Genomic DNA, 27,370 nt, shown 5'->3' with positions numbered 1-27,370 from the left:
ATGTGCAGAAATATTTGTTGATAAAAGGCTGTGTCCACATCTTTTTTTCTTCTTCGTTTAAAAAAAACAAAACTTTAAGGCCTTCCTTGTCCCACAATAATAAATGATAAATCAATACATAAAAAAATGCAAGTGGGGGCCATTTTTCAACTCCACACTGTCCCCCCTACTGTCTCAAAACACTTGCGCAACAAGTTCCCTTACATGTCTTTTATTGTGAAAGGCCTCAGCGGAAGTGTGATATGACTTCGGTTACCTTGACAATTAGCTAGTGGTCGGCTGGGTTGGGGGGGGGGGGGGAAGGGCCTGCGCTGACTGGATCTGAGAGTAGACAAACTTGCGTAGTCTTACCACGGTCCTCGCTGACTGCCTACCTCTCTCTATGGACGGCCGGAGGGGTGAAGAGGAAACGGGGAATATTGTCGCTGGGACCGCTGCGCCTTTTCAGTGCCAGGCCATGATTTAATCACGGAAAACCGGGGTGTGGGGGGAAAACGGAGAAGAATAAAGACGACGGGAGCCCGAGAGGAGAGAGGAGCCGCCGTTGGAGATGTGCTTTTGGGCCGAGATTGCGGCGCTAGGTACAACACAGCAGCCCCTGCGACGTGTTGTTTTCCACTTGATTGTTGTCCGCACGGTAAGGCTAAAACAGAGCAGGGGGAAAAAGGCCACTACTACTTTTTTTTTTTTTTTTTTTTTTTTTTTTTGTGACAGGTAAAACCAGCAATGGTTTCTCCTTCTGGCCCAGAGAAATGCTAGCTCATACCGGCCCCGTTTCCACGCTGTGAAAATAACCAGACGTTTCTTGTTATCCCACTCTGCTGCCATTCGCCACAAGTTGTATTCCCAAATAATCTGCTGGTATCCAAAGGAAACTTTCTTTTCCTCTGGGACGGACTGCAGCAGGTTACAGGCCTGTTGTTGGTAGTTTTCGAAAAAATAGATCCAATTCTGACTCAACCTCGCCGTTGTCAGATTTAAGATAAAACCACGTTAGAGAGAGTTAATCGTCGTGATTAACATAATCAACACGTTTCAAGGTTTCAGCTGTCATTTTATCACGTCACTGTTTGATGAACATCATAATGCAGCTCCAGTGGTACCAATGAGAGAAGCCTTTCCCGTATGGAAAAATCAATATAAATGTATGGAAGTCAAAATGCGTCTTATGCCAATTAAGTTATTATTTAAAAAAAAATGTATTTCATAGAAGATAGCTGAGGAATATAACGTTTGCGCCGTGTTGTTACACCAGTGTGTTATTATATCGTAAGTTCTGACATGCTATTTTATACTGTTATGTAAAACAAAATTAAAGAGTTCACGCAGGATATGACAACTTAAAATTTTACGAGACATTTAAATTGACTTTTTTGTGTGTGAAATTAATGGAAATATTTTGTTTATTATTAGTATTATTATTATTATTATTATTATTATTAGGAATACATGTGAAGTATCCCAATTATTTTCTTGATTTCATCTATTGCATTAAATGACCTGGACATCAATGAGTTTTTTTTGAAGTGATATGTTGTAAGTTGACACATGTTTTTATAAGAAATTGGATGATATTGCTAACTGTATTTTACAAATAAGATGATGTGGGTTTTTTTTTTTTTAACCAGGAAGATACAAAGTGATTGAAATGTAGATAGGATGTAGAATTTTAAAGTTTTCTTTCATACACATGCTGACATCAGCTGGTGAGTTAGCATGTACCACAAATGTAGGACATCTTAAGTGTGTCTCCTGACAGTGCAGACACTCCACTGCTGTATAATTTGTGTACAGCATGGACACACTAGAAGTCCTTGGGGAATAGTTGTTTCATGGGTATCCCCCCCCCTCTTCTGCTGCTGTAGGTATCCCTGTCTAGGCCTGGACTGAGCAGATTGTTCTGAGAGGAAACGGACAACAAACGGGGGAAGTGAACATGGCTGGGACCTCAGGCTTCTTTTCCAACGGACCTATTCCGTGGATGGACAACGACACAGAGATGAACAACCTGTACCGGGACCTGGAGCTGGGGACGGTACTGACACTGTTTTATTCTAAGAAGTCCCAGCGGCCAGAGAGACGGACATTTCAAGTCAAGCTTGAGACCAGGACTATTATCTGGACTCGAGGCACGGATAAAATAGAGGGAGAGAGTGAGTAGCATGCATTACAATTACAAATGCACACACACACAGAATGCTGGCTAGTGCTGGTTGGTTTACATATGCTCAGAAACACAAGAGTGTTGTTAGGTTCTTGAACGGCTCAAAGGGTAAAATGTGACAAAGAGTAATTTCAGATTATTTTCTTGTAAATAGCTGTTGTTGAATCTAATAACTAAACAATTTTTATAACCTGTTAAATAATTTCCCAAAGACAGGACAAGACTCATGTTTTGATACATCACTGAAAAGAAAAAACCCTATACAACGCTCAATATTGATTTCTTCCTTTTCATTTCCTCATAGTTGCTTTTCCATCTCCCGTATTTGAACAGGTGACTTGTTTTAAAAAGGGTCCAATTATTCGTTTTGGTTTGTTGCAATATAAAAATGTTGAGAGAACAGGTGTCAGTCTTGCTAACATCAGAAACGAACAACTGTTGTTGTCCCACAGTAGAAAAGTCATGTTTCAGGTGGATCTTCATGGTTGACAACATGAAAGAAAATACCCCCCTAGAAGCCCTGAATCTACTGTAAACCACCAGGAAGCTGACATTCAGGTTATTTCTCAACAAAACAACATGTCTAACTGAGGACGCGCAGGCCTTCAGTGCCTCATTAAGTCGTCTGTCTCTCGGGTAGCAGGATGCCTTGTGCACAGCTGCACTCTGCTCCGGATGCAGCAAGAAGAGCACTCACAATACCAAAAAAAAAAAATAGACACTAGGCTCCCTTTTTTTTTTAACTCCACAGTATCATCTTCTCTATGATGAAGGGTTTCATGCACACAAGTGTGCTCATAGCTGCAATTTGATACCCCTGAAGAGGTGAAATTTGCCTTGGCGGCTCATTAATCTACAGAAATAGAATATGAGGGGTTTTACTGGAAGTGTGTGATCATTTGGGAACGATTTAGCCAGCTGTGTTTACCCCTTATCATTGGCAGTACAAGAATGATGCCTATTAACTGTGGAAACGTAACATTTTGTTTCTCAATCTAAGTAATTGTACACATTCTCGCTCCCAGGTTTAATTGTTTTTCGTGTTACTTTCTTGCTGCTTCATGTGTCATTATATGCTGCTAAAAGATGTAGGACATGGCAGGATGTGGTTTTTCAAGAAGAAATGGCAGCTGATGAACTGGGTTAGAAGTGTAGGCAGAGCAAGTCATGAACATAAAGGTTTCATTACCTGACACTGAATCACAGTCTTTTCTAGTGGAAAGTGTGTGCAAACTCTACATGAAGCTTTACGAGTGTGTATAGTTTTGATTTGATATTGAAGAGACTGTTCCAAAATATGATTTCTTCTGGAGCGTGAAACTGCGGCTAACCAAAGAGCAGAGCAGCTCAGATGTTACAGTGAGTTAACTAAGGGGCTTGGACACATACTTTTCTGAATCAGTCAGTTTTAGGGTCATATGAATAATGAGCCTCCATGTATGTTTTTACCGTCTCAGTCTGTGCCTTAACTTTGGTGCCCTGGTAGAGAAAAGTACCATGTCTGTCCTGTTCTTTAAGACTACCACAGCTTCATATTCTGAAGGAAAGGTAAGGTTCAGAGTCAGAGTTCTCTGAACCTTACTGGATATGTGAAAAAACATACATGTACCCAGGTATGCTTGACATTTGACCAATAGAGGCTTTTGTATTTAATGTCAACAAAGTAGCTATTCCTTATATTTTACTTTGTGCTTTTGACAATGAGGTTGTCAATATTTGGATACTTTTTCAATACCACGTGTTTAAAAATCATGCCATCTCATCATCATTATCATTTACCAAAGCTTTCAAAAAGCCAGAAGTCTTCAACCATAATTTTAAAAGCTGCTCTGAGAGAAGAGAGCGACCACTCTCTAGATTGCACATTGTTACAAACTAAAAAGTAGGAATTAACATAATTTAGTAGTTGACATAAATATAGCTAGTGTCTTATCATGTTTTACCTCTTATTGCAGATATTCATCACTAAAGGCCTATTAGGTGAAAGGTAACAACAGTTTGAAAATGCTGATTTGGTTTAAAATAATAATAAAAAAAGAGTTTCACCATCTGCACATATTTTGTCCTCCCGAGACGAGAGCTGTGAAAAGTTACAAACATTAACTTTTGGGAGAATATTGGTCCCAGTTCTTATATAGAACAAAACTACGGTGTCCTCATCCAAATGATCAAATTATGATGTTGGTATTAGCTTAAAAAATCCACCTTGAGAAAAGAATATAAGTTATAGACTTTTAAAGCAGATTGTAAAAGCACTGCTCAAAGGTATAATATGTAACATTTCCACTTTGGAATGTCTAAAATAACTAGACCTATGATAAAATTTTGTTGAATCATGTACTAATCTGTTGCAGACATACCATACAACGAGCAATCTCATCTTATTCGAGCTAACAGTGTATTTTAACACGTTGCCTGTCTTCGGGGAAAACTTCAGAAACACCAGATATAAAATCCAAAAGTAAAGTTTTTATCTCGTATAATGGTACTTGCTGATTTTTCATTAGAATGAGATGAGATACCATACCATAATGTGAAATGAGTAAAAATTGGACTTAAATGATTCAAAATGTGATGAGACTTTAACAAAGCATGTCTGTGTTAAGCAAAGATATAACTAGAATTGTGAATATACATTTGTTAGGGCTGTGTTATCAGGATATAAGCATTCACATTACACGCATAACAAAGTCTGCATTTATTGCTAAAATAAGAAACAAGTATTTGACTTAAACAAGCAATGGTTTCTCACTTACAGCGTGTGAACATTGTACCTGTTGGATGGCAGCCCTTGTGAACATGTTGCAAACAAAGTTATTGTGTAAAACATGAAGAACAGCAGATATAAAAACTGGGTTAAAGCTTTGATCCACTCTTGGATTTTTCTTTTTAGTTATTTTAATTCTTTTGTTATACAGATAATTTTACCGCACATCGCATATTTTTCTCATATCGAAATGAACACTGCCAAGCTAAATGCCGGTAGATTTTCCATTTGAGGAGTACATTTCAGAGGGCTAAGAGTTATAAGCGTGTTTGATGTAGCTGTATCTTCACTCTACTGCTCCTCTGCATGTTGGAGTGTCAAGGGGGGGTAGTTGACACACAAACATACTCTGATGCAGACACAGGAACGCCAGCCACCACGAGCCACTGTTTTCTTTTAGTGCAACGGAACATAGTTGATCCGTGATCCCTACAGTCCGAGTCTTTATGGTTGGGAACGCATGTGATCGGGTCAAACTGTCATGTGACTTTTCTCCATGCACTCATCGTGTCTGCATTGATCAGCAATCAGCAACTTACTGAATGTAACATTATCCCGCAGCCTGCTGTAGTCTGTCAGCTTCTCCACACTGACTCTGTTAAACAGCGCTGCCATATATCCAAACACTGAAGATATAATGCACGCTAAATTCAAACTCCCTATTTCACTTAGAAGACGTTACCGGAGCAGCCAGTGGTGCACACACATCTGCTAAATGAACGCTCTGCTAATGTCACATGTTCAACATTGTTAACGCTAAATCGAGAGAAACTATTTTTTGAAGCAAATATATTATTCACAGATGAATTGTTCATTTGGGTTTGTGACTTAGTCTGCATGGGTGGCACTACTACCTGGAAAAAAAAAAAAAAGGTGGACAAGTTACTTTTTTTCCCCCCATTTATTGATATACCGAAAGAAAATGATCCGATCCAGTGGAACATAAAAGCTTTTTAGCTCAATAAATTGTGCTGTATGTGAAGCAAACACTATTAATTATTTTGGCTGGTAAAAATTATCTTGGCCAGTGAATTATTTCAACTACCCACCACCTTGGCCAGTCAGTCAATAAGTTAATTTGCGACCCTGCGTGTGTATGTTTTCTGTTGTGAACATTGCAAGATGTCACCTTGAACTCGGAGAAGCCGGGACTTAATGTTTAGTCCACAAGTGAGATCTATTTTTAAAATTGGAAACCGTCAGTTTATTATCAGTCATCATACTTGAAAAGTCTGAGTTCAAGTTCATCAAACAGCAGAAACAAAAAGTCAGTTATGTCCTGGAAATGTATTTCTAACCAATGAAGAAACCAACAGGTTGTGTTGATATCTGCATGTGGATGGATTTACCGGCACACTCCTGTGGAAACTGTCTCCTCTCTATGCTGCTTTCTGAATCTGCATATGCTTTCTCGGAGAAGACATTTCTGGCTTCTACGTTGTCCTCTTAAAGTCACCAACTTGGCCGTCAGCTCATTTTATGCGAGACGAGTATACTAATAAATGAGTGGATCAGTGTCCTGTTAGGTCGGTTGTGTCTGGAGCTGCACTTTACCTATTACAGTGACAACATGAAACTTTCCACAATGTTTTAGTTCACAGTTAACCGGCTATATTTACAATGTGCTGGAAAGGGGAACAAAATCCATATAGCTGCATGACAGATATTTGTCAGGGGGAAAGTCCTGTGCTCGACTTCACCCGACATGATATGAAATGAGCCGATATGGATCAGCTGATGTGTGAGTGCACACACAATAAATGTCACGCTCTCTGCTGCACAATCACGCAAAATACATTTCAGTAAGTTAATCTATTATAACTTGGTCAAAAATGTAATGTAGTTGCTATTATTTTAAATGTTCCAATATGAGGATTCTTTCATAATTAAGTTGTTTCCTCTAAAAAATAATAGGGCTAGAAACATTTCAATGCACCAACACGTAAACGGCTTGCGCCTTTTTCAGGGTGTAGTGACACACCGTCTCTTATTGTGTCAGGTTGTCACTACACCCTGAAGAAGGTGCAAGTCCATACACGTTGGTGTATTTGAAATGTTTCTAGCCCTATCAATAAAGGCCTTTTTTACTTTTAACCATCCTGAGTGCCAGGACATGGATCATTTATACCAATGTTTTTGGGTTTTAAGTTTTCCTCCATCTTTTTTTAAGTGAGCACTGGTGGTTTGAGGGATACCAGAAGCGCTCCTGTTGTCTCTCTCTTTCTTTCTTCTTAGTTCAGAGGTTGGCATAAAATCAAACATAAGATTTCTAATCTTTTCAGTTATTCTTTGATACAGTTGTTATGGTGAAAGCAGAATTTTAAGATTTTGACTGATGTTTTTTTAAATATCCAATCACCTGTGATTATTCTCTTTGGTCATTCAACTGTGTGGTTAATTAAACGTAGGAGAGATGGGAAAATTCATGCTCAAGCCCCCAGTGAGATGTTAAAAATCTCTGTCTTACAAAAAGTCTGAAACCAAAAAAATGTTCATCTGTGATGTAATTTGGTCTCCTAAAAATGACAAAAGCAACAAATATAGAACGTTTAACCTCGATTGAAAAAGTGAATGACTAATCTGTTAAACTGGACTTTATTTTCTTAGGCAAAGTTCCAGTAATATTATTAACTTTTTCCTCTTTTATTAAATGATAAAACTTAACATTCCTGAAAAAAAGTATTCAAAGTTGTCATTCTGGTAAGTTTAAAAAAAAAAACTGCATGTAGTCATGAAAAATGTAGAGGGAATGTGAGTAAAGGAAGAAATGGTTTGGCAGGCAGGATGTAGCGCTGCAGGAAGTATGGGAGTGGGATACCTCCTCTCATCTCCTTCAGTAAGGTTACACCTCTTGCTATCTCTTTATTTCCTGCGTCTGTCTGAGGCACACTCCAAATATTTTGACTCAAATGACTTAAAAGTGTTATCTAACAGATCGGCCTGTCACAAACTCTCGGCTCCCGGTGGAAGTCTTGCTGGCCCTTCTGCTGGGGTAAAATAAACCGAGATGTGATGTATTATAGAGAGCTCTGCTTGGTGTACATGCTGTGTGAGAAGACACACTTTTTTTTGTCTTAGTGCTTGAGAAAAGAACATGCACATGCTTACCTTTATGCAAACACAGATGTGGTGTGTAGGCGACAAAAGCACAGGATGTGTGGTTCTGGGGCAGGAAGAGAAGCAGGAGCTGAAAGAAATGTGTGTGTGTGTGTGTGTGTGTGTGTGTGCGCGCGTGTGTTTCAGCAGGAGAGTTCCCGCTGTAGGTCTTTAACTGCTGCTAATATGACGCTGATAGGAACCCGTTGAGCTACTTTTACAGCCTACACACTTGTAAAGTTTCTGCCTGTTAATGGAGGCAAGACGAGATTGTAGCAGCTCACTGGGCTAATAAAGAGGGAAGATGATGCTGTTCTGATTAAAACACATGCCCTTCTGATGCTGTATACTTCTGTTAAAGGCTACATATCAGCTTGGTTGAGTTGCCCATATGTTACCTGTTAAACACACTTTTTACTGTCAATTATTTTGAACAATTAAAAACATTTGTAGTCACAGTAGGCACACACTTTAAAGGAGTTTATGTCAGTTGGTGGTTTTGTTAGATTTCTGTAGTAAAGGGTATATTGAGGTTAATCAGACAACAGTAACTTCTTCATCTTCATTGCATGCTCATATCCAACATTAAGTGACTGTTGTATGTCTCCACAATAAATTAACCTGTATGTGGTTGAGGTAGTGGTCTCTACTTAAGTGTTTAATGTGGTCTGGGGGCTTGAAATACTGTGCTGTGTGTTGGTTGGTGTGCTAAGGGGTTAGTGTTTAGAACTGAGGCCAAAAAACTACTAAACAGATTAGTGATAATAAATTATAAAACACTGTGAGAGATGTTTTTGGTGCTAATTTTTTATTTATATTCCATATTTGTATTTTTATTGATTATCATTGAATTATCAAAAGACAAAATGTTGACAAAAGTGTAAAAACTAAAAACCGGAAGATATCTTCTTGCACACATTAGAATTTTTATCTAATGAAAAGCATAATTCTTCAGTGTATTGTCCAGGTTCATGTTTTACCTGGTATTTTGCATATTGGTAAATGTAGGTTCTGTGTTTTGATGGTTGTTATGTGTCTGTGTCACCAGTCGACATCAGGGAAATCAAGGAGATTCGTCCCGGACAGAAGTCACGTGACTTTGAGCGCTATGTGGAGGACTCTGCAGCTCGGCTGGACCAGGCTCATTGCTTTGTCATCCTGTACGGCACCGAGTTTCGCCTTAAATCACTCAGCCTGGCAGGTACGTGAAGACAGCAACACAGGTTTACACAGCATCAGATATAACGAGAGCATTACTTCTTTTTTTTTTAACTATTTTTAAATGAATACCTCCTACCCATTAGTCCATCAGTTTACTCAAGTATGAGTCACTTTTAAATTTCCAACCATCTTTTGTATTAAGAAATTGTTCCATTTATATTTGGTTATAAGTGCTTATATATTGTATTGCTGTATCTAAGCCAAGAATGAAGTGTTGCTTTAATTTCTGCACAACATGCCACACAAGAACTGCATTACTCTTTTTGTCCATATTCCACCTCTCAAAGTGCCTCTTCTTTTTTCCCTTTGTTAGATAGAAAATTGCTAAAAGGATTTGAATATCTTTATGATTAAGATGACTGGCAAATACAGCCTAATTAAAATCATCAACTTTACAATTCTGTTTGTACAAGTTATCTATGGATCAGAAAAAGCACTTGTTCAACAGAGAATAAAAATGATCTGTAGCTGCAGCCTTAGACAACATCACACATCCTTAGATATGCGATCTCCCTCAGTAGAGAATCTAAGAGCTGCTCAACTTCAAACTCTATAAATAACCTGATCAGTCCTCCCTGCTTCATCATCCTTACAGCTAATGTAATGTTAATCAAAGACTGGTCAGTCTATTATCACACACTGCTGTTAATGCTAATACTACACTTCCATTATTACTGACATTGTAGCTTCAAATCTATTCTACTAGTTGTGTGTTGCTATCCTTCTTCTTCTCTCTGCATCTCCCTCTATTCCACTTTCTAAGCCCAACACAGTTTCAGCAGATGGCTGTTCATCACGAGTCTGGTTCTGCTCAGGGTTTCTGCCTGTTAAAAGGAAGTTTTTCCTTGCCACTGTAACTTTGCTAAAGGTTGCTTAGTGCTGTGCTCATGATGGATTCATGTTGGGTCTTTTTTGTTTAAAAACACAAGAGGATCTTTTACCTGCTCTTTTGTAATGTGTCTTGAGATAACGTGTTATGAGTTGGGGCTATACAAGTAAAGATTGATTGATAAGGACGGAAAATCAGAAAATATTTGACCAAAGCCAGGTATATGCTGATTTTTTTTTTTTTTCCCACAGCAACATCTGATGAGGAGATGACCATGTGGGTGAAGGGATTAAACTGGCTTGTGGCAGACACACTGAAGTCCCCAACACCACTGCAGATAGAAAGGTAAACAGAGTATTTATTTTCACATAGCCAGTTTAAAACTTGTTGAATGTGCTGTGGACAGATACGTAAAGCACAGATATCATATCAAGCTGTAATTTATGTGTGCTCTTGCTTTTAGATGGTTACGTAAGCAGTTCTATGCTGTTGATCGCAACAGAGAAGACAGGTAAGTCCGCTAAGTAAAAAAATGTCAACTACAAGTTAATCAGATCTAGCCTCACAGGAAATGGGTGTCGTTAGATGTAACTGAATTATTTGGTGCATCAGTTGTGGGTCCTCTCCAAAGCGTAACCTCTAGAGCGAGTAGGCTAGCTGCAGCAGGCTCGTAGGTGTCTGTGTGTGAGAGAGAGAGAGCTCTGTTGAGGTGTTGCGGAGGAACTAACCTCTCAGCCACCTCTTCCTGCTGCAGGAAACAGACTGCAGAGGATGGAGGAGATGTACTGAGATGTTTGTCTGTAACATCCCTGACGAAAGCACAAGCCTTTGTTACGCTGCAGGGGTATTGTCCTCTCGGGCCAAAATTCCAGGCTGTGTAGTAAAAGTGAATCCGAAAAGACTCAGCAGAATATGAGAGGCGTGTGTTTGCACAATTTCAGCTGGCCTTAAAAATGATATATCCGCACCTCAGCAGGATCTACGTGTGCAAATTAGAAGCCTAACCTGAACTCTTCTCGTCGTACGTGCGCATCCATGTTTGTTTTTCTCAACAAAATGTGTGTATGCATTTAGGATATCCTGTAAGGATCTGAAGAGCATGCTGAGCCAGGTCAACTACAGGGTGCCCAACATGAGGTTCCTCCGAGAGAAACTTCCGGTAACCTCCTTCTACTTATCACAGAGCCCCCTTCCCCACTTCCCTTTCACTATGATGTTGTAAGAAACTTAAGATGTATGATTTATTGTTAACAGTCTTTTTGCTACTTGTTTTACAGGACTCAGAGCTGAGGAATGGAGACGTGTCCTTCAGCCAGTTTGCCCAGCTCTATCGCAGCCTCATGTTTGACGCTCAGAAAAACGTAAGTGCAGTGATTTGATGCATGCGCAGACAGTTCTGTTCCAGCACTTTCATCATCTCCCCCATCCACACCCTTCCTCGCCCATCTGTCTGTTCTCAAATGGCTGTGGGATCAATATGGACCAGCTAAAAACCCACCAAACTCCTCTGGAGGCCATTAGGACACACAGACACACACACAGACACACACACACACACACACACACACAAACACTCTCATAGATGAGAAGGCAGGCAGGCGGGCTGGGGTCAGATTAAATGCATGACCTCACCCCCCCCCCCCCCCCCACGAATAACCATCCAGCCCCCATACAGGATGTCAATCTACATGACTGACACTCTGAAAGGACCTCACTTTCAGCAATTAACTAATATTTTCTCTTTTTGTCCGTTCTTTCAGTTGGAGATCGCGTTTCTGCAAAGGTAAGTAAAAAGTAAACACACACACAGCCACAGTAAATCTCTGCAGCGTCACATATGTGTGTTTACTTTATCGGCCCATTGCTCTTCTCTGCCAGGTTCATTGACAGACCAGAACAGAGGCTGTCCCTCGACGACTTCAAGAGCTTCCTCCTTGAGTCTCAAAAGGTAACATCTACGAGCAGTTGAGCATCTAGTTCTTTGCAGATTTTGTTTAATCTGAACGCTCTAATACATACGTGTTTGCATGTGAATCCAGGAAATGTGGGCATCAGACAACAACAAGGTTCAGGAGTTTATGTTCAGTTACCTAAAGGACCCCCTGCGAGAAGTGGAGCAACCTTATTTCCACCAAGATGAGGTAAACAAAAGCCTGAATTCTCACTAACGGAAAATGTGTATAGGTGTTTTTCGGAGGTATGTTTTCCAATGCCCCCACAATATTGTGGTTGGGGCGGGAAATGCATTCAAATCGACATAGATAGCCATGATCTCAGCCTAAAGTACCTCCTCCCACACAGATAGGTTATTGACTGTGGTGCTCTAGAGAGTTCTGCAGAAATAAAGAATGCTTTTTGTGGTCACCATAAAGACATCATTGACTCGAGACCAGAGCAGGTACAAACCAGCCTGCAAGCGCTGGTTCTGTTATTCTGTGTGTTAAGATATATACTGCTATGGTTTACAGGCCTTAGTTATGCTGACAATATGAAGAAAAAACATTATAACTGTGAACCCAACATGGGAAACCTACTATAGGCCAGAGTGCAGAATAAAGCAGAGCTGCTTGGTATCCAGGTTTTTTTGTTCTCATGGAAAAGCTAATGCCTTTGTGCTTTCAAGGGTGAATTCAAAGATCCACTTTTTGAACTTGATGCCTGACTTCATTGTTCAGATTCAAACAGGATGTTTTGTTTTTGTATTAAGGATGTGAATGCCCATCTTGTTTTTTTTTTACAGTGCCTCTTCCTAATGACATTCTAATTAAACATGAAATAGACATAATTCATTTGCACTGTAAAAGTTTCTATACAAACAATCATTATCTCACCTAAGCTTTTGTAAACATTAAAGCCACATCTCTCATAATAGTTGGTCTTATTTTTATATTTAGTAATTGCATGGAAGCCAAACTTTCCCAGTCTATCTCTGCTAAATTTAACAAAGAAATCCATAGAATTCAGCTCATTCACAGTCTGGATAAATATCTTATTCATGAGTGTCTTCTGACTGACTGATTCTGTTAAAAGTCCCCTCTAACGTTTACTGTGTCCACTTGTTAACAAGCATTCGTCACCTGCTAAATGGTTTAAGCTTTAAAAATGATATACACTAAGCAGATTACATTATGTGCAAATTCAGTTACATTTACATGAAATATGTGCTTATAGTTCAGGTGGAGTCATGCTTCAAAAGTAATGATGTAGGTTTATTGTTCCTGTATTATTTTGACAAAACAGGAGTTAAACCACAAAGCTGTATTCCTTTTAGATTTTACACAAATACAAATATTTATGAAAGGATGTGGTTCAGGCTCTGATCCAGTCAAAGGGTACATCTGCATTTCACCACCAATTAAAGCTCTATTCAGCAACTATTTATATTACTTTTTACACCATCACATCTGTATGCAAGTTCTATGAGTAGCTGAAGTCTTCAGAGTGAATTTGTGAAGTTTGCTTGAGACTTTTGCCTTAATGGCGATTAAGACAAGTCTACTCTTTGAAAGACTTCCCAGAAACACACCAATTGAAGCCTGGAAGTAAACATTTAAATGAATCCTCATTCTCACCGCTTTCCTCTTTCCATTTTAGCTTCTGACATACCTGTTCTCCAAAGAGAACACCATCTGGGACTCTTCCTTGGACCAGGTGTGTCCCGATAACATGAACAACCCCCTGTCTCACTACTGGATCTCTTCTTCACACAATACGTAAGAACGGACCCTCTGTAGCCCTCATTCATGCATTTCATACTGTCAAAAAAATCTGCTGTAATTAGGCCTTGGGAACATGTAAGTCTGACATCCTCTCTTGAAGCCTCTAGCAAAAGAGGGCGTTTGAACTGGCCCCATACATCAGATAAAAGTGTATAATTTAACAATTATGTTCCAGAATGAGATTCAGGCATTTATTTTGTTGGAAAATGTTTTTTTCCTCCAATTGAAAAGTGTGTGAAAGGCAGTTGAAATGATAACCTCTGCACTAGATGTGAAACAATACTCTTTGGAGCAGCGGAATGAAAACTTCCCATGTAGCGTTGATAACGTTTGAATCGACAAACTGAAAGTGCTTACGGCGGTCAACAAAAGCCAGAGAAGCCTTTTGATATCACAGTATGAATTTGTTTGTGTTACCACCATAGAAAGGGTGTGTGTGTATGTTTATGACGTAGTTCCTGACGTGTGACTTCTTTGAAAGACAGGTCTGTTGCCAGTGTGCTTTTGTGTGCACTCTTTTGACGGTACATACTTATTTTTAGCTACCTGACGGGAGACCAGTTTTCCAGTGAGTCCTCCCTGGAGGCATACGCGCGCTGTCTGAGGATGGGCTGCCGCTGTATTGAATGTAGGTAAACACACACACACTCACTCCAGTTAAGACCTGAAGTTAAACACCACGCACCACTTGACTTTAAACCCCATAATTAACTGTCTAACCCCCCCTTGCCTCTTACAGTTCTAGTTTTAATGCAGTCACCACACCCTTACCCATACACTCAAACACACACTTACTGTTACATAACAATGCTTTACATGGCATTTACACCAGACCCTTGTCAAGCAGGTTTCTATGAATAGGACTTATTTATAGTGGGTTGAAGGGTCACTTTACCTCAAACAAAAGTAAACAAACATGAGGTTTACCAGTCTCAAAGCTCCTTTGATAATGTATTATGCATGTGCTTTTAGGAATAGTTTGTCATTGGAATTACCTTACCTGCATGATTTTTTTTTTCAGTGGACTGCTGGGATGGTCCAGACGGAATGCCAGTAATCTACCACGGACACACCCTCACAACGAAAATCAAGTTTTGTGATGTCTTGACCACCATCAAAGAGCACGCCTTCGTAACGTCCGAGTGAGTCTCCATGAGCACAACCCACAGTCTTTCTGCAGCCACCAGTGTAGATGAGATGATAGCAGAAAGATATATGGCAAAGATACTGAAACAATGTGGACATATTACAGTTGCATCATTTTTGATTGTAGTATGGAAGAAAATGAGATAAGACAATCTCACAACAGAAAAGATTAAAAGCACATTGAAGTCGCGACTCTCACAACTTACCGTGTGTTCCTCCTGCAGCTATCCTATCATCCTGTCCATCGAGGACCACTGCAGTATTGTGCAGCAGAGGAATATGGCGACTTACTTTAAGAAGGTGTTTGCAGACATGCTGCTGACCAAAGCAGTGGATATCGCTGCAGATGGTCTGCCGTCACCCAACCAGCTCAAGAGGAAGATCCTCATCAAGGTCAGGAACAACCCTTTTCCTATTTCATCCGCATAAGAAGTGTGAAGAGACGCTTTTGTTTGCACCGTTCTGGTTGATAAATGTTTCTAATTGTCTGCAACAGCACAAGAAGCTTGCAGAAGGCAGTGCCTACGAGGAGGTGTCCACTTCCACTCCCTACTCAGAGAACGACATCAGCAACTCCATCAAAAATGGCATTCTGTACCTGGAAGACCCCATTAATCATGTCAGTAGGTTTATTGTGTATAAGGGTTTGTCAAGTGTGTTTGTAACTGTCATCAAACAGCTTGCAATTCTTTTCTTTTTCACTAAAATGTAAAAACGCTTGTTTACGGATTATTTCTTATTTTGTACGAGCCCCTTTGAGACATATCATAGAAGATTAAAATCTTCTTGTCTACTTTTCAATGCAGCACATGGGTCTTCTGAATATTTAATGTAGCCATTTCAACCAACTGTCTCCCTTCATCCTCTCTTTTTCTCTCTTCCCCCCCAGGAGTGGTACCCTCATTTCTTTGTCCTGACCAGCAGTAAAATCTACTACTCAGAGGAGACCTCGAGTAACCAGGGTAATGATGATGAAGAAGAGCACAGAGAGGTTAGTAGGCCCGGCATGCTGCTGATATACACACGGGTGACAATCACTTGTCCTGATTTTGAACATTAACCTGTCTGTCAAGCAAAAGGAACTGCATCAAATATATAAAGCATCAGAAAAACTGTATTTCTGTAAGAGATGAGGGAACAGTTTAAACTAATGCGGCTTAGTTAACTTAAGGCCACGCTTGTGAATAACCATTGATAACCTCTCCCTCTCTTTTCTCACCCTCCAGGTGTCCAATGGTATGGACCAGCACGTGACAGAGAAATGGTTCCACGGGAAGCTGGGTGCAGGGCGGGACGGGCGGCAGATAGCTGAGAGGTTACTGTCCGAGTACTGCCTGGAGACCGGAGCTCCTGATGGCTCCTTCCTGGTCCGAGAGAGTGAGACCTTTGTGGGAGACTACACGCTGTCTTTCTGGTACAGTGTACAGGAGTTTGCCTTCTGAGTATACGAAAACTATTTTGCACGTTTTACACTCGCTTGTGAAAAATGCTGTTGTCCAGACAGTCATTATTTTGGCTTGGCAGTTCTAACATTAGCATGTACATGTATGATAATATTGCAACTATGAAAGTACATTTCTAAATCATATTCCCAAATAGTATGCAAACAGTGTTTGCAGTTTATTAAAAACAGTAAAGTAAATCCTAGTGACATTCTCTTCAATCTAACAGAGAAATTAAATTGTTGCTGACATGGACTCTTGCCTTTTGCAAACTATATGCATTAGTGACAAACTGTCTCATATAGCAGCAGACATAACTCATGCAGTGTGTTCATGTCGGGTTAACTTTTACCACAAACAGTGACATGTTGACTGATCAATCAATGTCAATCTCCCCATGATTGATTTTTACAGTGTTGTCACGGTCTGAAGGGGGATCATTTGCTTTCTTTTAAAGGGCTCTAAATAAGTGGGGTTATTTTAAAGCAAATTCATCTCTTTGAGACATACATAGTGTGGAAAGAAAGGTCAAATAATCAGCAGACAATATGTTAAAGGGTAACAAGGAAGGGATAGTGTTTTCAAGTATGTCAGCTTAACCTGTAAACAACTGAGAAAAATAAGTGATGGTAGAAGTTGTTTTTTTTGAATTGTGCATCTTTCCCTTTTTCATCACCAGGCGTTCAGGACGGGTGCAGCATTGTCGCATCCACTCTCGTCAGGAGGCAGGCAGCCCCAAGTTCTACCTGACTGACAACCTGGTGTTTGACACGCTCTTTGCCCTGATCAACCACTACCAGCAGGTGGCGCTGCGCTGCAATGAGTTTGAGATGAAGCTGACTGAGCCTGTGCCTCAGACCAACGCTCATGAGAGCAAAGAGTGCGTGTTGTTCAGTATTACCACAGTTTGGGGAAAGTTTAAATATCTAAGGGTCTCACTTGAAGATTTTCCTTCTTATAGCCATTTCTTATTAACTTAAGCTTCACTGAATAACACTTTATTACTAGAAAGTAAATAGACTAGCTGATGCCCTCATCTAAAAAAGTTGTATCAATTTAATTATCTGCCATCTATCTATATTTTGCTGTTTGTCCCAGGTGGTACCATGCCAACCTCTCCAGGAGCCATGCAGAGAACATGTTAATGAGGGTTCCTCGTGACGGGGCTTTCCTTGTGAGGAAGAGGGCAGAACCCAACTCGTTTGCAATTTCATTCAGGTAATGCCCCCCTATTACCTTTTAAGCTATAGTTCATTTATGTATTTCTGTCTTCTAAGAACATGGATGAAAAAAAAACAGTATACACCTTTGAAAATTCTTCACGTTCAGTTTCTTTGCATAGTCATTATTGGCATGCCTGTGATGTCTTCATTGTTGTGTCTATGCTTTGTATTACAGAGCAGAGGGAAAGATAAAGCACTGTCGGGTGCAGCAGGAGGGTCAGACCGTGGTGCTGGGCACCTCAGAGTTTGACAGCCTTGTAGACCTCATCAGCTACTATGAGAAGCATCCTCTGTACCGCAAGATGAAACTGCGGTATCCCATCAACGAGGACACACTGGAGAAGATAGGCACTGCTGTGAGTACCACTATTCTATCAATGGCATACTAACCTAAGCCTAAGAGTATTAAGCTGTTTTTCTGGGTGAGATGAAATGTAATGTGAAAAATGTCCAGTTTGTATTCTGCATTCTGTGGATGAGTAAAAAAAAATCTTCTTAACACACATTCTGACATCTTTTAGGAGCCAGACTACGGTTCACTGTACGAGGGCAGAAATCCAGGCTTTTATGTGGAGGCCAACCAGATGCCAACATTTAAGGTGAATATCCAGCATGGTCAAGCTCGTGTGGGGGTGAATTTTGTGCCTTCTGGCCGGCATATCGTAATGACAATGACTTTGCATGTCATAACCCGCTGTTGTGTGGTTTCAGTGCACGGTGAGAGCCATGTACGAGTATAAAGCCCAGCGTGACGATGAGCTCTCCTTCACTAAGAACGCCATTATCTCTAATGTGGACAAGCAGGAAGGAGGATGGTGAGTGACCTGCTTTCCATTTTATTCAGGAAGTTGCTCTTAATTATCCATTTAGACAAATCATATCTGACTCTTGACAGGGTGAATTTTACCGGATGGGGCTATGTTACGATATTGATTTAATGCTTACATCATTTGAAAGTCAAAGAGCCATTAATATTAACAGAACAATATCCTCTTCTCTTCTTCATGGGCTTCTAAACATATCTATTTTTTACGTCTCAGGTGGAAGGGGGACTGTGGAGGGAAGAAGCAGCTGTGGTTTCCTGCTAACTACGTGGAGGAGATCAGTCCATCAGCCGTAGAGCCTGACAGAACTGTGAGGATCAGCCCCATAAACGAGAAATACTACAATGAATTAAACTGTCATAGAGAAACATTAATGACGCGAAGACCTGATTTTAAAATAACTTCTCTCCTAATCATTTTTCTCTTAAGCAGGAGATGACAGAAAACAGCCCATTGGGAGATCTCCTGAGGGGAAGTGTGGACGTGTCTTCCTGTCAGATTGGTGAGTGGTCCAACCACTTTCTGTTTGACTCTGTGCTGCAGGGCTGCAAAGCATGTCGTCACCTTGCCACAAGGAAGTCTATTTCTCTAGCTGTCAATGCATAAACATAATCCCTACCCTCTTTCAATATTGAAGAATGCCATAGTCACCTAAAACAATTGTAAGTTCCGTAATCAGCTTTTTTTCCCTGTTTTTCTATATTATGGATTTGCTTTTCAGAATGGTATCCAGTATTATATTGACATCGTGCAGTTGAGTCAATACACACCCATTGGTGCTGGCACATGCAGCCATGCATTGTTGTCTCTGCTAACCACTGTTTATACCTGAGACTTTGTCTCTGCCTTTTGGTGGCTGTGTGGCTCCATCTAGTGGCTATAATGGAGATATCTTGTTATGTCTTGAACACTTCCTTCCAAGGCTTCCTCTGCATGATCACTGACAGAAGCTATTGTTTTTCTTTGGAGAAAGTGATGACACTAAGATTAATCTTGAAGCTGGCTGCTTTTGGTTTAGCAAATGACTGTACTGGTAGCTGCTCAAAGTTCAAATTGTGTCAGTTTTAAACCCGGTCCACTTGAGCTTTTAAGTTGTAAGTTTTTACAGCAAACTCAATCAAATTAAAAATAATCTAAAACATTTTAGAAATAGAATAAATGCACTTTTGAGTTTTCAAAGAATGTGTGCTTTTTCTTTCTTTCTTTTCTTTTCACCTTTTGTTTACTCTAGTTTTTGATTTTTTTATTGAAATTTTATTTCCTACAATTTGCATCACTACAAATCATTTCACATTTGTTCACGTTGGACGGTGAATTATTTTGGTCTTTTGCTGCAGAAAATCTTTTTGAATCCTGCTTTTTCCTCATTATTCCTTTCTCACATCTTTTTCCAACCATTTTTATTTATAGTTGTGCGTACTGACGGAAAGGGCAGCAGGCCTCATGTCTTCTCCCTGGTGCCCAATACCTCACTGCGGACAGGCCCAGTGCTGGACGTTGCTGCCAGCAGTCAAGAAGAGCTCAAGGAATGGGTGTTCAAGATCCGTGAAGTCACTATGACCTCAGAGGCTAAGGTAAATTTATCCGTACACATATATAAATATCCAAGAAAGATTTGTAACAAGCTTGTGCTAGATTGAAAGTTCCAGGGGCCTTTCATGAGTTATAGTTGCCCTATAAGGCTGGAGATATACTTGCTGTTGCACCTTGTATGCAACAGGCTTCATTATGAATGTAACTGAATATAAACTAAATCATATGCAAAGCATGTTACTGCAGGATACCTGTAGGGGGCGCAGCATAGAGCTGAGGCCGTATTCACAGCTACCTAATGTGTGGGATGTTAACAACAAACATGGTGACCCTCGAGGAGGTTACTATTGAGTTATTCTAAGTACAGTACAAATTTAATATTCACTTCAATAATTGATAGAAACATCAGGTCAGCTGAGGAGACTGATAACTGGTGGACACAACACACAGTTAGCACCATCTGCATTCTGTGTCTCCTACAGTTTCCTCTATTCACGGACGGTATTTCAGTTTAACAAGAGAGTCTGTACATGTCGTAGTTAAAAGAGCTGTTGAAAACAAGTCCTTGAATGCCTTGAATGCCTCTTTTAGTTTTTCATTATAATGTCAAAATATACTCCTCAGCTATGTATTGAATGAAAAACCAGGCAAATACAAATACAGCAACGGACGCACTCGGCTAAAAGTCCCTGGTTTGCAGGGTCCGAATCATAGCTCTCGTTTCCATTTAGTTTTGCAGGTTTGCATGTCGATTTCTAAAACAGAACTTAACCTGTCCCAGATATTTTGACAGACATGTTTGTCTCTGAGCAGTGACATTGACACATTGCACAGATGTGGATAATTATGGACTTGGTTTATCAGTCTGTCTTCAAAACCTTCTGCCCTTGTTGTCCCTGCTGCTGTGTTGACACATCTCCCTGACTCTACACAACCCTCTGCTGTTCATGTCCATGCTGCATCTCGCGTCCGCTTCTTGTTAATTTTAAAGGATCTGCACAGTCGATGCAACAAACAGACACAGGGGACGCGTTGCAACCATCGTGTTTATGTGTACACTTAGTTAAAAGCCCGTTGAACAGTAGTTGTTTGTATTGTGCCTAGACCCAAACAGTAGTTGTTTAAGGCACTGAAAGCTTCAGGGTAGCCTTGACGTCAAACTAATTTTCACAAAAATAAACAGAAGTGATGTGTGTCACTGTCACTGGTGCAGCTGAATTCAAAGTTTGTCTCTGTCACCAGCTGGAGGAGGGGAAGATGATGGAGAGGAGGAAGAAGATTGCACTGGAATTATCAGACCTGGTCATCTACTGTAGGCCTGTGCCGTTTGATGAAGACAGTAAGGAAACACTACAAGCATTTTAATGTACACATGTGACTGACTGTGTACATAAAGCACAATACAAGCAACACACATGTCCAGAATCAAAACAGATAAGTCAGGCCTGACTTCTCTCTCTGCCCTCTGTAGAGATTGGCACCGAGCGGGCCTGTTTCAGAGACATGTCGTCCTTCCCTGAGACCAAGGCAGAGAAGTACGTCAACAAGATCAAGGGGAAGAAGTTCCTGCAGTACAATCGACTGCAGCTGTCCAGGATCTACCCCAGAGGGCAGAGGCTAGACTCCTCCAACTACGACCCTCTGCCTATGTGGCTCTGTGGCTCCCAGCTGGTGGCACTGAACTTCCAAACAGCAGGTATCCACTTTTTAGTCAGTTCAGATTTTTAAAAAAGCATTCAGAAATGTTCAATACTGCTATATTCTTCTTCTTCCTACCTTCATCTTTTAATTTCTTTCTTTCTCCATGTGCAGATAAGCCCATGCAGATGAACCAGGCTCTGTTTATGCTGAACGGAAGAAGTGGCTACGTCCTTCAGCCACTCATCATGAGGGACGACAACTTTGATCCCTTCGACAGACACACGTTACGAGGCCTTGAGCAAGTCACCCTAGACATAGAGGTATGGTAATGTGAGGATTCGACTGTGTATGAATGCACTATGCCATAGTGTAAAAGGTTTCATAAAACAGAGGTGCAAAAATAGGATGTTTGTATTTCTTAAACATAGAACTGATGGTAGTATAAACTTAGTGAGCTGATTTGCCTGAGTGTTAGCAGCAGCAGTGACACAAAACTCATGGACACATTCAGGCCCCCAGGCTTCTGATGGCTGCAAGTGGAGTCAAACTCTCATAAAAGTTTTACCTCAAGATGCATCTTATTACATATTTTGAAATAGTCAGACTTATATTTTGCAGGAGTATAATTATCTTAACATTCGATAAGAATAAATGGACACAAATGAACCTAAAGCAAACTTACCTGACAATGTTCCTTTTTTAAACATCGATGTAATCCAGTATTTGTTTACAAAAGATTCAAGGATACAAACAAAGAAGACTGCTTCTAGCTTCTTTGTGCACTTCTAATTCCTTTTAAATCAAATGTGTAACCAGATAGGCTAAAAAAGGGAATTTTAGTAGCTAATTGTGGCTAACAATCGTGTTCAAGAACCCCTAAGTCACCCACATACTGTAATGGGATCTGTACTTACTAAAGACTACCACATAATATGAGATGATGAAATCAGTAATCTGTATTTCTCTTCTTCCCTGAAGGTTTTGGGCGCCAGGCACCTGCCCAAGCACGGACGAGGCATAGTCTGCCCTCTGATCGAGATTGAGGTGTGCGGGGCCGAATACGACAGTGCCAAGCAAAAAACTGACTCTGAAGGTGAGTGCTGCTCTAAATGTAACCTTAGGTGTGTTAGCCAGTGAAGTGACAACTCTGCCTTAAGTGAAGGAATGAGTAGTTTGATAAATCACTCATGTGAAATGTCCTGTCTGGATGTAGAAAAACAGGAAATCTTCCAAACAACAAAGCCGCGTGTGGGAATATAAAAGATGTTATGACAAGTTTTGTTTCAGTGTTCTGAAGTGCAACTAAGCTGAAATCATGTGTCACATAGTTGTAAACATAAATGTAATGTGACTAAAAATGTTAGTGGTATAATTGTTTCCGCTGCTGTTAATGGAGAAAAGTAATTCATTCATGTTGTACATTTGTAACTTTATTCTCGCTCTCTCTCTCTCTCCCTCCCCCTTCTTCTCAAGCTGATAACGGTCTGAACCCCACATGGCCCCGCAAACCATTCCAGTTCACAGTGTGCAACCCCGCCTTCGCTTTCCTGCGTTTCGTGGTTTATGAGATTGACATGTTCAATGACCAGAACTTCCTGGCTCAGGCCACATTCCCCATCCACAGCCTGAAGACAGGTACACACATCATCACTGCACTCCCAGACATGACCCCCAACCCTGTGCCTGATCAGTGCTCTAATAAAGGCCTTTGGTCTTCCATTTTCTTTTTACAGGTTACCGGTCAGTTCCTCTGAAGAACAGCTACAATGAGGATCTGGAGTTGGCCTCTCTGTTAGTCCATATGGACATCATCACAGGCAGGGTGTGCAGCCTTTTCTTTTTTACTGTTGACGGTTCTAAACTGAACAAACACCATTTGCACCAAAGGATGTGTCAGACAAGCACAAAGAAGCCCAAACTGTTGAATAACGATTATTGTGGACATCAAACATCACTGACATGTTGATAGATATTCATGTTGTATTAAAGCCAGTTATGGTCGCTTCCTGGAGTCTGGGCTGGTTTTCTGGCTGGCAACATCACAAGACTGCAAGAAGTTCTAGTATAAGTCACTGAAGTTTATGTCAAATACATAAGGGCAATTAAAGAAGTAAGATATGTGTTCGTTTTAGGGGTTGAAAGGCAGTTTTTGTAACCTTTGGACAGAGGTGGGCTGGTTGTTTCCCCTGTTCTCAGTTTTAACGCTTAGCTAAGATCAGTTTAGACTTTGACAAGGGTGGTGAAAAAGTAAAATTAATTTATCAACAATGACAAGTGTTGCTTTAAAGAGAGGACAGACCACATGCTTAATTTTGTTAAATGGAGTTGACACTTAATTTCTCTCCTTCTCGTCCTCTCAGGATGAAAACGGGGAGGTTCTGAGCCCGTTCCTTGCCGTCGGGGCCGCGCCGCTGACGGCATCGGTCCAAGCAGGGCAGGAACGTCTGGGGGACCTGAGCTCAGTGTCTTCCACCTCGTCTAACATGTCCCCTCTGCCCCAGTCGCCAGCCCAGGCCATGGCCTACAGGGGGAGGGAGGGCTCTTTTGAGTCCCGCTACCAGTCCCCACTAGACGACTTCAGGGTGTCCCAGGAGACACTGTTGGACCACATGGACTCAACGAACAGAAGGTAAATGTGAGTTGTGTTGGTTTTTTGGCTTTTCACTGCTGCTTGTTGTAGTATTCCGACAACTTCTACACCACCTCCTGTCTTTGTCTTCACCTCAGGATGTTGCGGCGGACCAGAGTGGGTGGAGAGAACCGCGTCTAAAGTCCAAGCCAATCAGGATGTATTTCTGTTACAGCCCCCCCCCCCCCACCCCCTCCCACCCTTCCTCACCCAGTCGCCTCTCCCCGTACTTATGATGTCACTGACTGCTGTGAACACTGTTTCCATGGAAACGCCCACCACCGCTTTGGCCTACATTTCAGGCAGCTCTCTCTCCCTACCATTCTCCAACTGTCCCCCCCTCCCTCCTTCTCTCTCCCCTCCCTGCCGCCCAGTCTCCTCACCACTCGCCTGAACAGAAGGAGAGACTTGGACATACGAGTAGAGGGGTGAGTGAGGGCTGAGAGGAAGTCGAAGCCGTGGACAGGAAGAAGAAACGGACATTCACATGAGAATGAAAACAAGGCTGAAAAAGTTCCAGCTCTGGACTAGTGGTTCGGGAGGCATGTTGTCCTCTCTTGAGTTTTTTAGGTGTGCACAACAGCTGCCTAGTGCGGAGGCTAAGACCAGGGAGAGAGAGTTTTAAAAGGTATCAGTTTGAAACTGTTCCCCGGTTAGGTTTCTTCGCTCTTCTCTATTTGACGTATATGAATATATGTATTTATTCCTGCTGTGCTGTTGGCCAGAGAACAGCAGCAGCTGACCTGCTCTCAAAGAGCTTCTGTCTCCATGTTTTTAATTATTATAATTATTTAAACCTTTAAACATTCAATTTCATAATGTGACTTTCCTTTTTTTTTTTTTATGTTTATGTGTAAAACACGAGGGCTCTCTATGGCTATTTTAGTGTCTCTTTCTTCTCTGCTTTGTGGAGGAAATGATGCACCTCCTGTCTAACTCCCACTCATAGCCTGGAGGAAAATTAAGTTTTTTCTTTTTTGATGACGTCATGAAGAAGTCATAGCCTTTTTGTGTTGGAAACAGGGAGAGAACAGGCAGCATCATATATTATGTCTGCATACACCAACATACACATGCACGCTTTTTTTTTTTTCTTTCTAACTTACATTCCTTAAACACTGCACATCATTCCACTTTCCTGCATTGCAGGGGCCTTTACAAGCCAGTCAGACACATTTAAACGTCTGTCCCCCTCAATAGTCTTACTGCGTTCTGATCATGTCTGTTAGGGATCCAACACCACGCTGTGTGATAAAACAGGACCAGGGATACATGTTGGTGACTGTTGGTGTTTTTACTTGTATCATCTACCAACACATCCATGGGCCATGTTATTGGCAGAAAACGAGTCATTGAAGGAATGGATTATAGAACTGCATGGTTATGGTTGAAAGGAAACAATTTCAATAGCCAATGTGTTAAATTCTCAATGTTTTTTTTCTGGAGCACACCTTTATTTGTCTTCATTTACCGGCAACATTGTGAAGGTCAGTCAACTTTACTGTAGTCTAGTGATTAATATGGTTTTTACGGTTTACCCCATTAACTTTATGATTAGATAGGATATAATGTGTTTAATGTCATTTCATGTCTTAATAGATTAATGGTCCCTTTAATTCAGTGTTTTTAAGTTGAGCAGAACTTTCCCCATAACTGATACAGCTCTAATATTCCAGTGAGTGTAAAGAAACAGAATGAAAGACGATTTGGTTTCGATGTCCTAAACATAGGCCTTTTTTTTTTTTTTTTTTTTTTTTTTACTGGAACCAGCTGTATAAGATGTAGAAATGTGTCCCCTACCTTATAAAGTGATACAGTATTATTGAGGGAGTGTGAACGTCTGTATCACCAGTGTGCAGCATAATGAAAAAGTGCAGTTTGCACCATGCTGGTAACATTTTGCTGCCCTTCAGAGACGATAAGGTCTTTTTTTGTGTGTGTCTTTGCTCAGAGATGTTATGTAGAGTTTAGCTACAGCATCAAGCTGCTTCTCAAAAACCATTTGGGGATTTTAAGTTACACTGCCATGTAGTGCAGTTCTGTTGCCACTGCACATGAATTTATTAGTGATGGAATGTGCAGGATGTGTGTAAACAGCTGCCTGCCAGTGAAATGTTAGAAAACACAGTTAATCATTCAGACTCTCATTTTGCCTTGTATTCATTTATTTTCATCTAGCTTGGTAATTGAGATTTCTCTGGAGATAAACGCCGGGTCCTCATTTCCTGATTTTGTGATGTGAGAGCATGTTTGGAGAAGCGTGCAGTCTAAGCGGCATATTTTGTCGTGGCTGTGTTTTTGTGGCAAAAGGATGACAAAGGTGCCTGGGGGAGGGAGAGGGGATTTAGGGTCTATGACAAAAGCCCATACATAGCCACTGGTGTTATCTTTCCATGTTTAGATCAGAAATAGTGTTTTCTCTTTGCTCTTATGTGATGACATTATTCAGTATTTCTGCTCAGTGTTTGAACACTGAGACACACCTAAGCCATACAGTATGACTTGAGGTAAAAGCAGGGAATGGAGTGAAAACTTGAGGTCTTGATGAACAGTTTTAGCATCTTGTGGTTTTCACCCTGATAGTTATCCCAAAGCTCTCCTTTTTTTTTTTTTTTTTGCCCCCTTCCTTGGTCGATGAATGGCAGTTGTGGAGAGTTCCCCCTCTGTTGCTGGCCTGTCTGCTAATGTCTATGTGCCTCCGTCTGTATACACTACATAAAAGCCACATCGTTCAATCTCCCCACTGGGCTTTAAGCACCTGCACAGCCACGCTACACCCTTAAAAGGTGTCGTCTTGTTTTGACTGTTTGGAACTCCTCTTACCTGATCAGTTTGTTGTACCCTTAATGTCTGATCAGAGTAAACACCCACCAGAGGTCTCATAAACCAGAGTAACTCAGTGCATATATGTGGGTGTGCAGGGCCCTTCAGCCTGGTCATTTTTTTTTTAAACTTTTCTTTTCTCTTCCAATTTTGTCTGTTTTGTTACACATGGTCTCATTTACATTGCCTTTCTGTAATGTGCCTAAACTATTGAGAGGAAAATAACTCATTTTAATTTGCCTTTCATATGAAACATATTCAAGCCTGAAAAGTAAATAAAATACTTACTACTTTATACTACTTTGTCTTATTT

At 40.7% G+C, this 27,370-nt stretch overlaps 1 protein-coding gene across 4 annotated transcripts; it reads left to right on the top strand.

Moving 5' to 3' along the window:
* The first annotated feature begins 330 nt into the window (after nt 1-330).
* plcg1 (phospholipase C, gamma 1) lies at nt 331-27,354 on the top strand. Of its 4 annotated transcripts, none has more exons than XM_061057295.1 (33): nt 331-581; nt 1,866-2,153; nt 9,076-9,228; nt 10,329-10,422; nt 10,541-10,588; nt 11,152-11,236; nt 11,355-11,438; nt 11,838-11,860; nt 11,956-12,025; nt 12,117-12,218; nt 13,672-13,790; nt 14,339-14,424; nt 14,818-14,938; nt 15,167-15,335; nt 15,439-15,561; nt 15,832-15,933; nt 16,169-16,356; nt 17,064-17,264; nt 17,483-17,602; nt 17,783-17,963; nt 18,129-18,206; nt 18,319-18,422; nt 18,648-18,741; nt 18,861-18,933; nt 19,842-20,005; nt 21,207-21,303; nt 21,436-21,660; nt 21,777-21,925; nt 22,584-22,698; nt 23,079-23,240; nt 23,339-23,427; nt 23,966-24,234; nt 24,333-27,354. In XM_061057295.1, exons 2-33 carry the CDS (start codon nt 1,937-1,939, stop codon nt 24,373-24,375), a joined length of 3,948 nt encoding a protein of 1,315 aa, XP_060913278.1. In that variant the 5' UTR covers nt 331-581; nt 1,866-1,936; the 3' UTR covers nt 24,376-27,354. The 4 variants fall into 4 exon arrangements, with proteins under 4 accessions (XP_060913278.1, XP_060913279.1, XP_060913277.1 ...); XM_061057296.1 differs by having other exon boundaries at nt 331-637; nt 18,864-18,933; XM_061057294.1 differs by having other exon boundaries at nt 331-637.
* Nucleotides 27,355-27,370: the final 16 nt, after the last annotated feature.

Source organism: Labrus mixtus, chromosome 15, assembly GCF_963584025.1.
Source record: "Labrus mixtus chromosome 15, fLabMix1.1, whole genome shotgun sequence".
Taxonomy (NCBI): Eukaryota; Metazoa; Chordata; class Actinopteri; order Labriformes; family Labridae; genus Labrus; species Labrus mixtus.
Note: the sequence above shows the minus strand (reverse complement) of the source record. Positions and strands in the feature narration are given on the sequence as shown.

Bases quoted from the DNA above. Each gene is read 5' to 3' on its own strand.
- plcg1 (XM_061057295.1), top strand. From the start codon at position 1,937: ATGGCTGGGACCTCAGGCTTCTTTTCCAACGGACCTATTCCGTGGATG. The intron at 15,336-15,438 runs GTCAGGAACAAC...TGTCTGCAACAG, and splicing joins AGAGGAAGATCCTCATCAAG to CACAAGAAGCTTGCAGAAGG. The intron at 18,934-19,841 runs GTGAGTGGTCCA...TTTTATTTATAG, and splicing joins CGTGTCTTCCTGTCAGATTG to TTGTGCGTACTGACGGAAAG.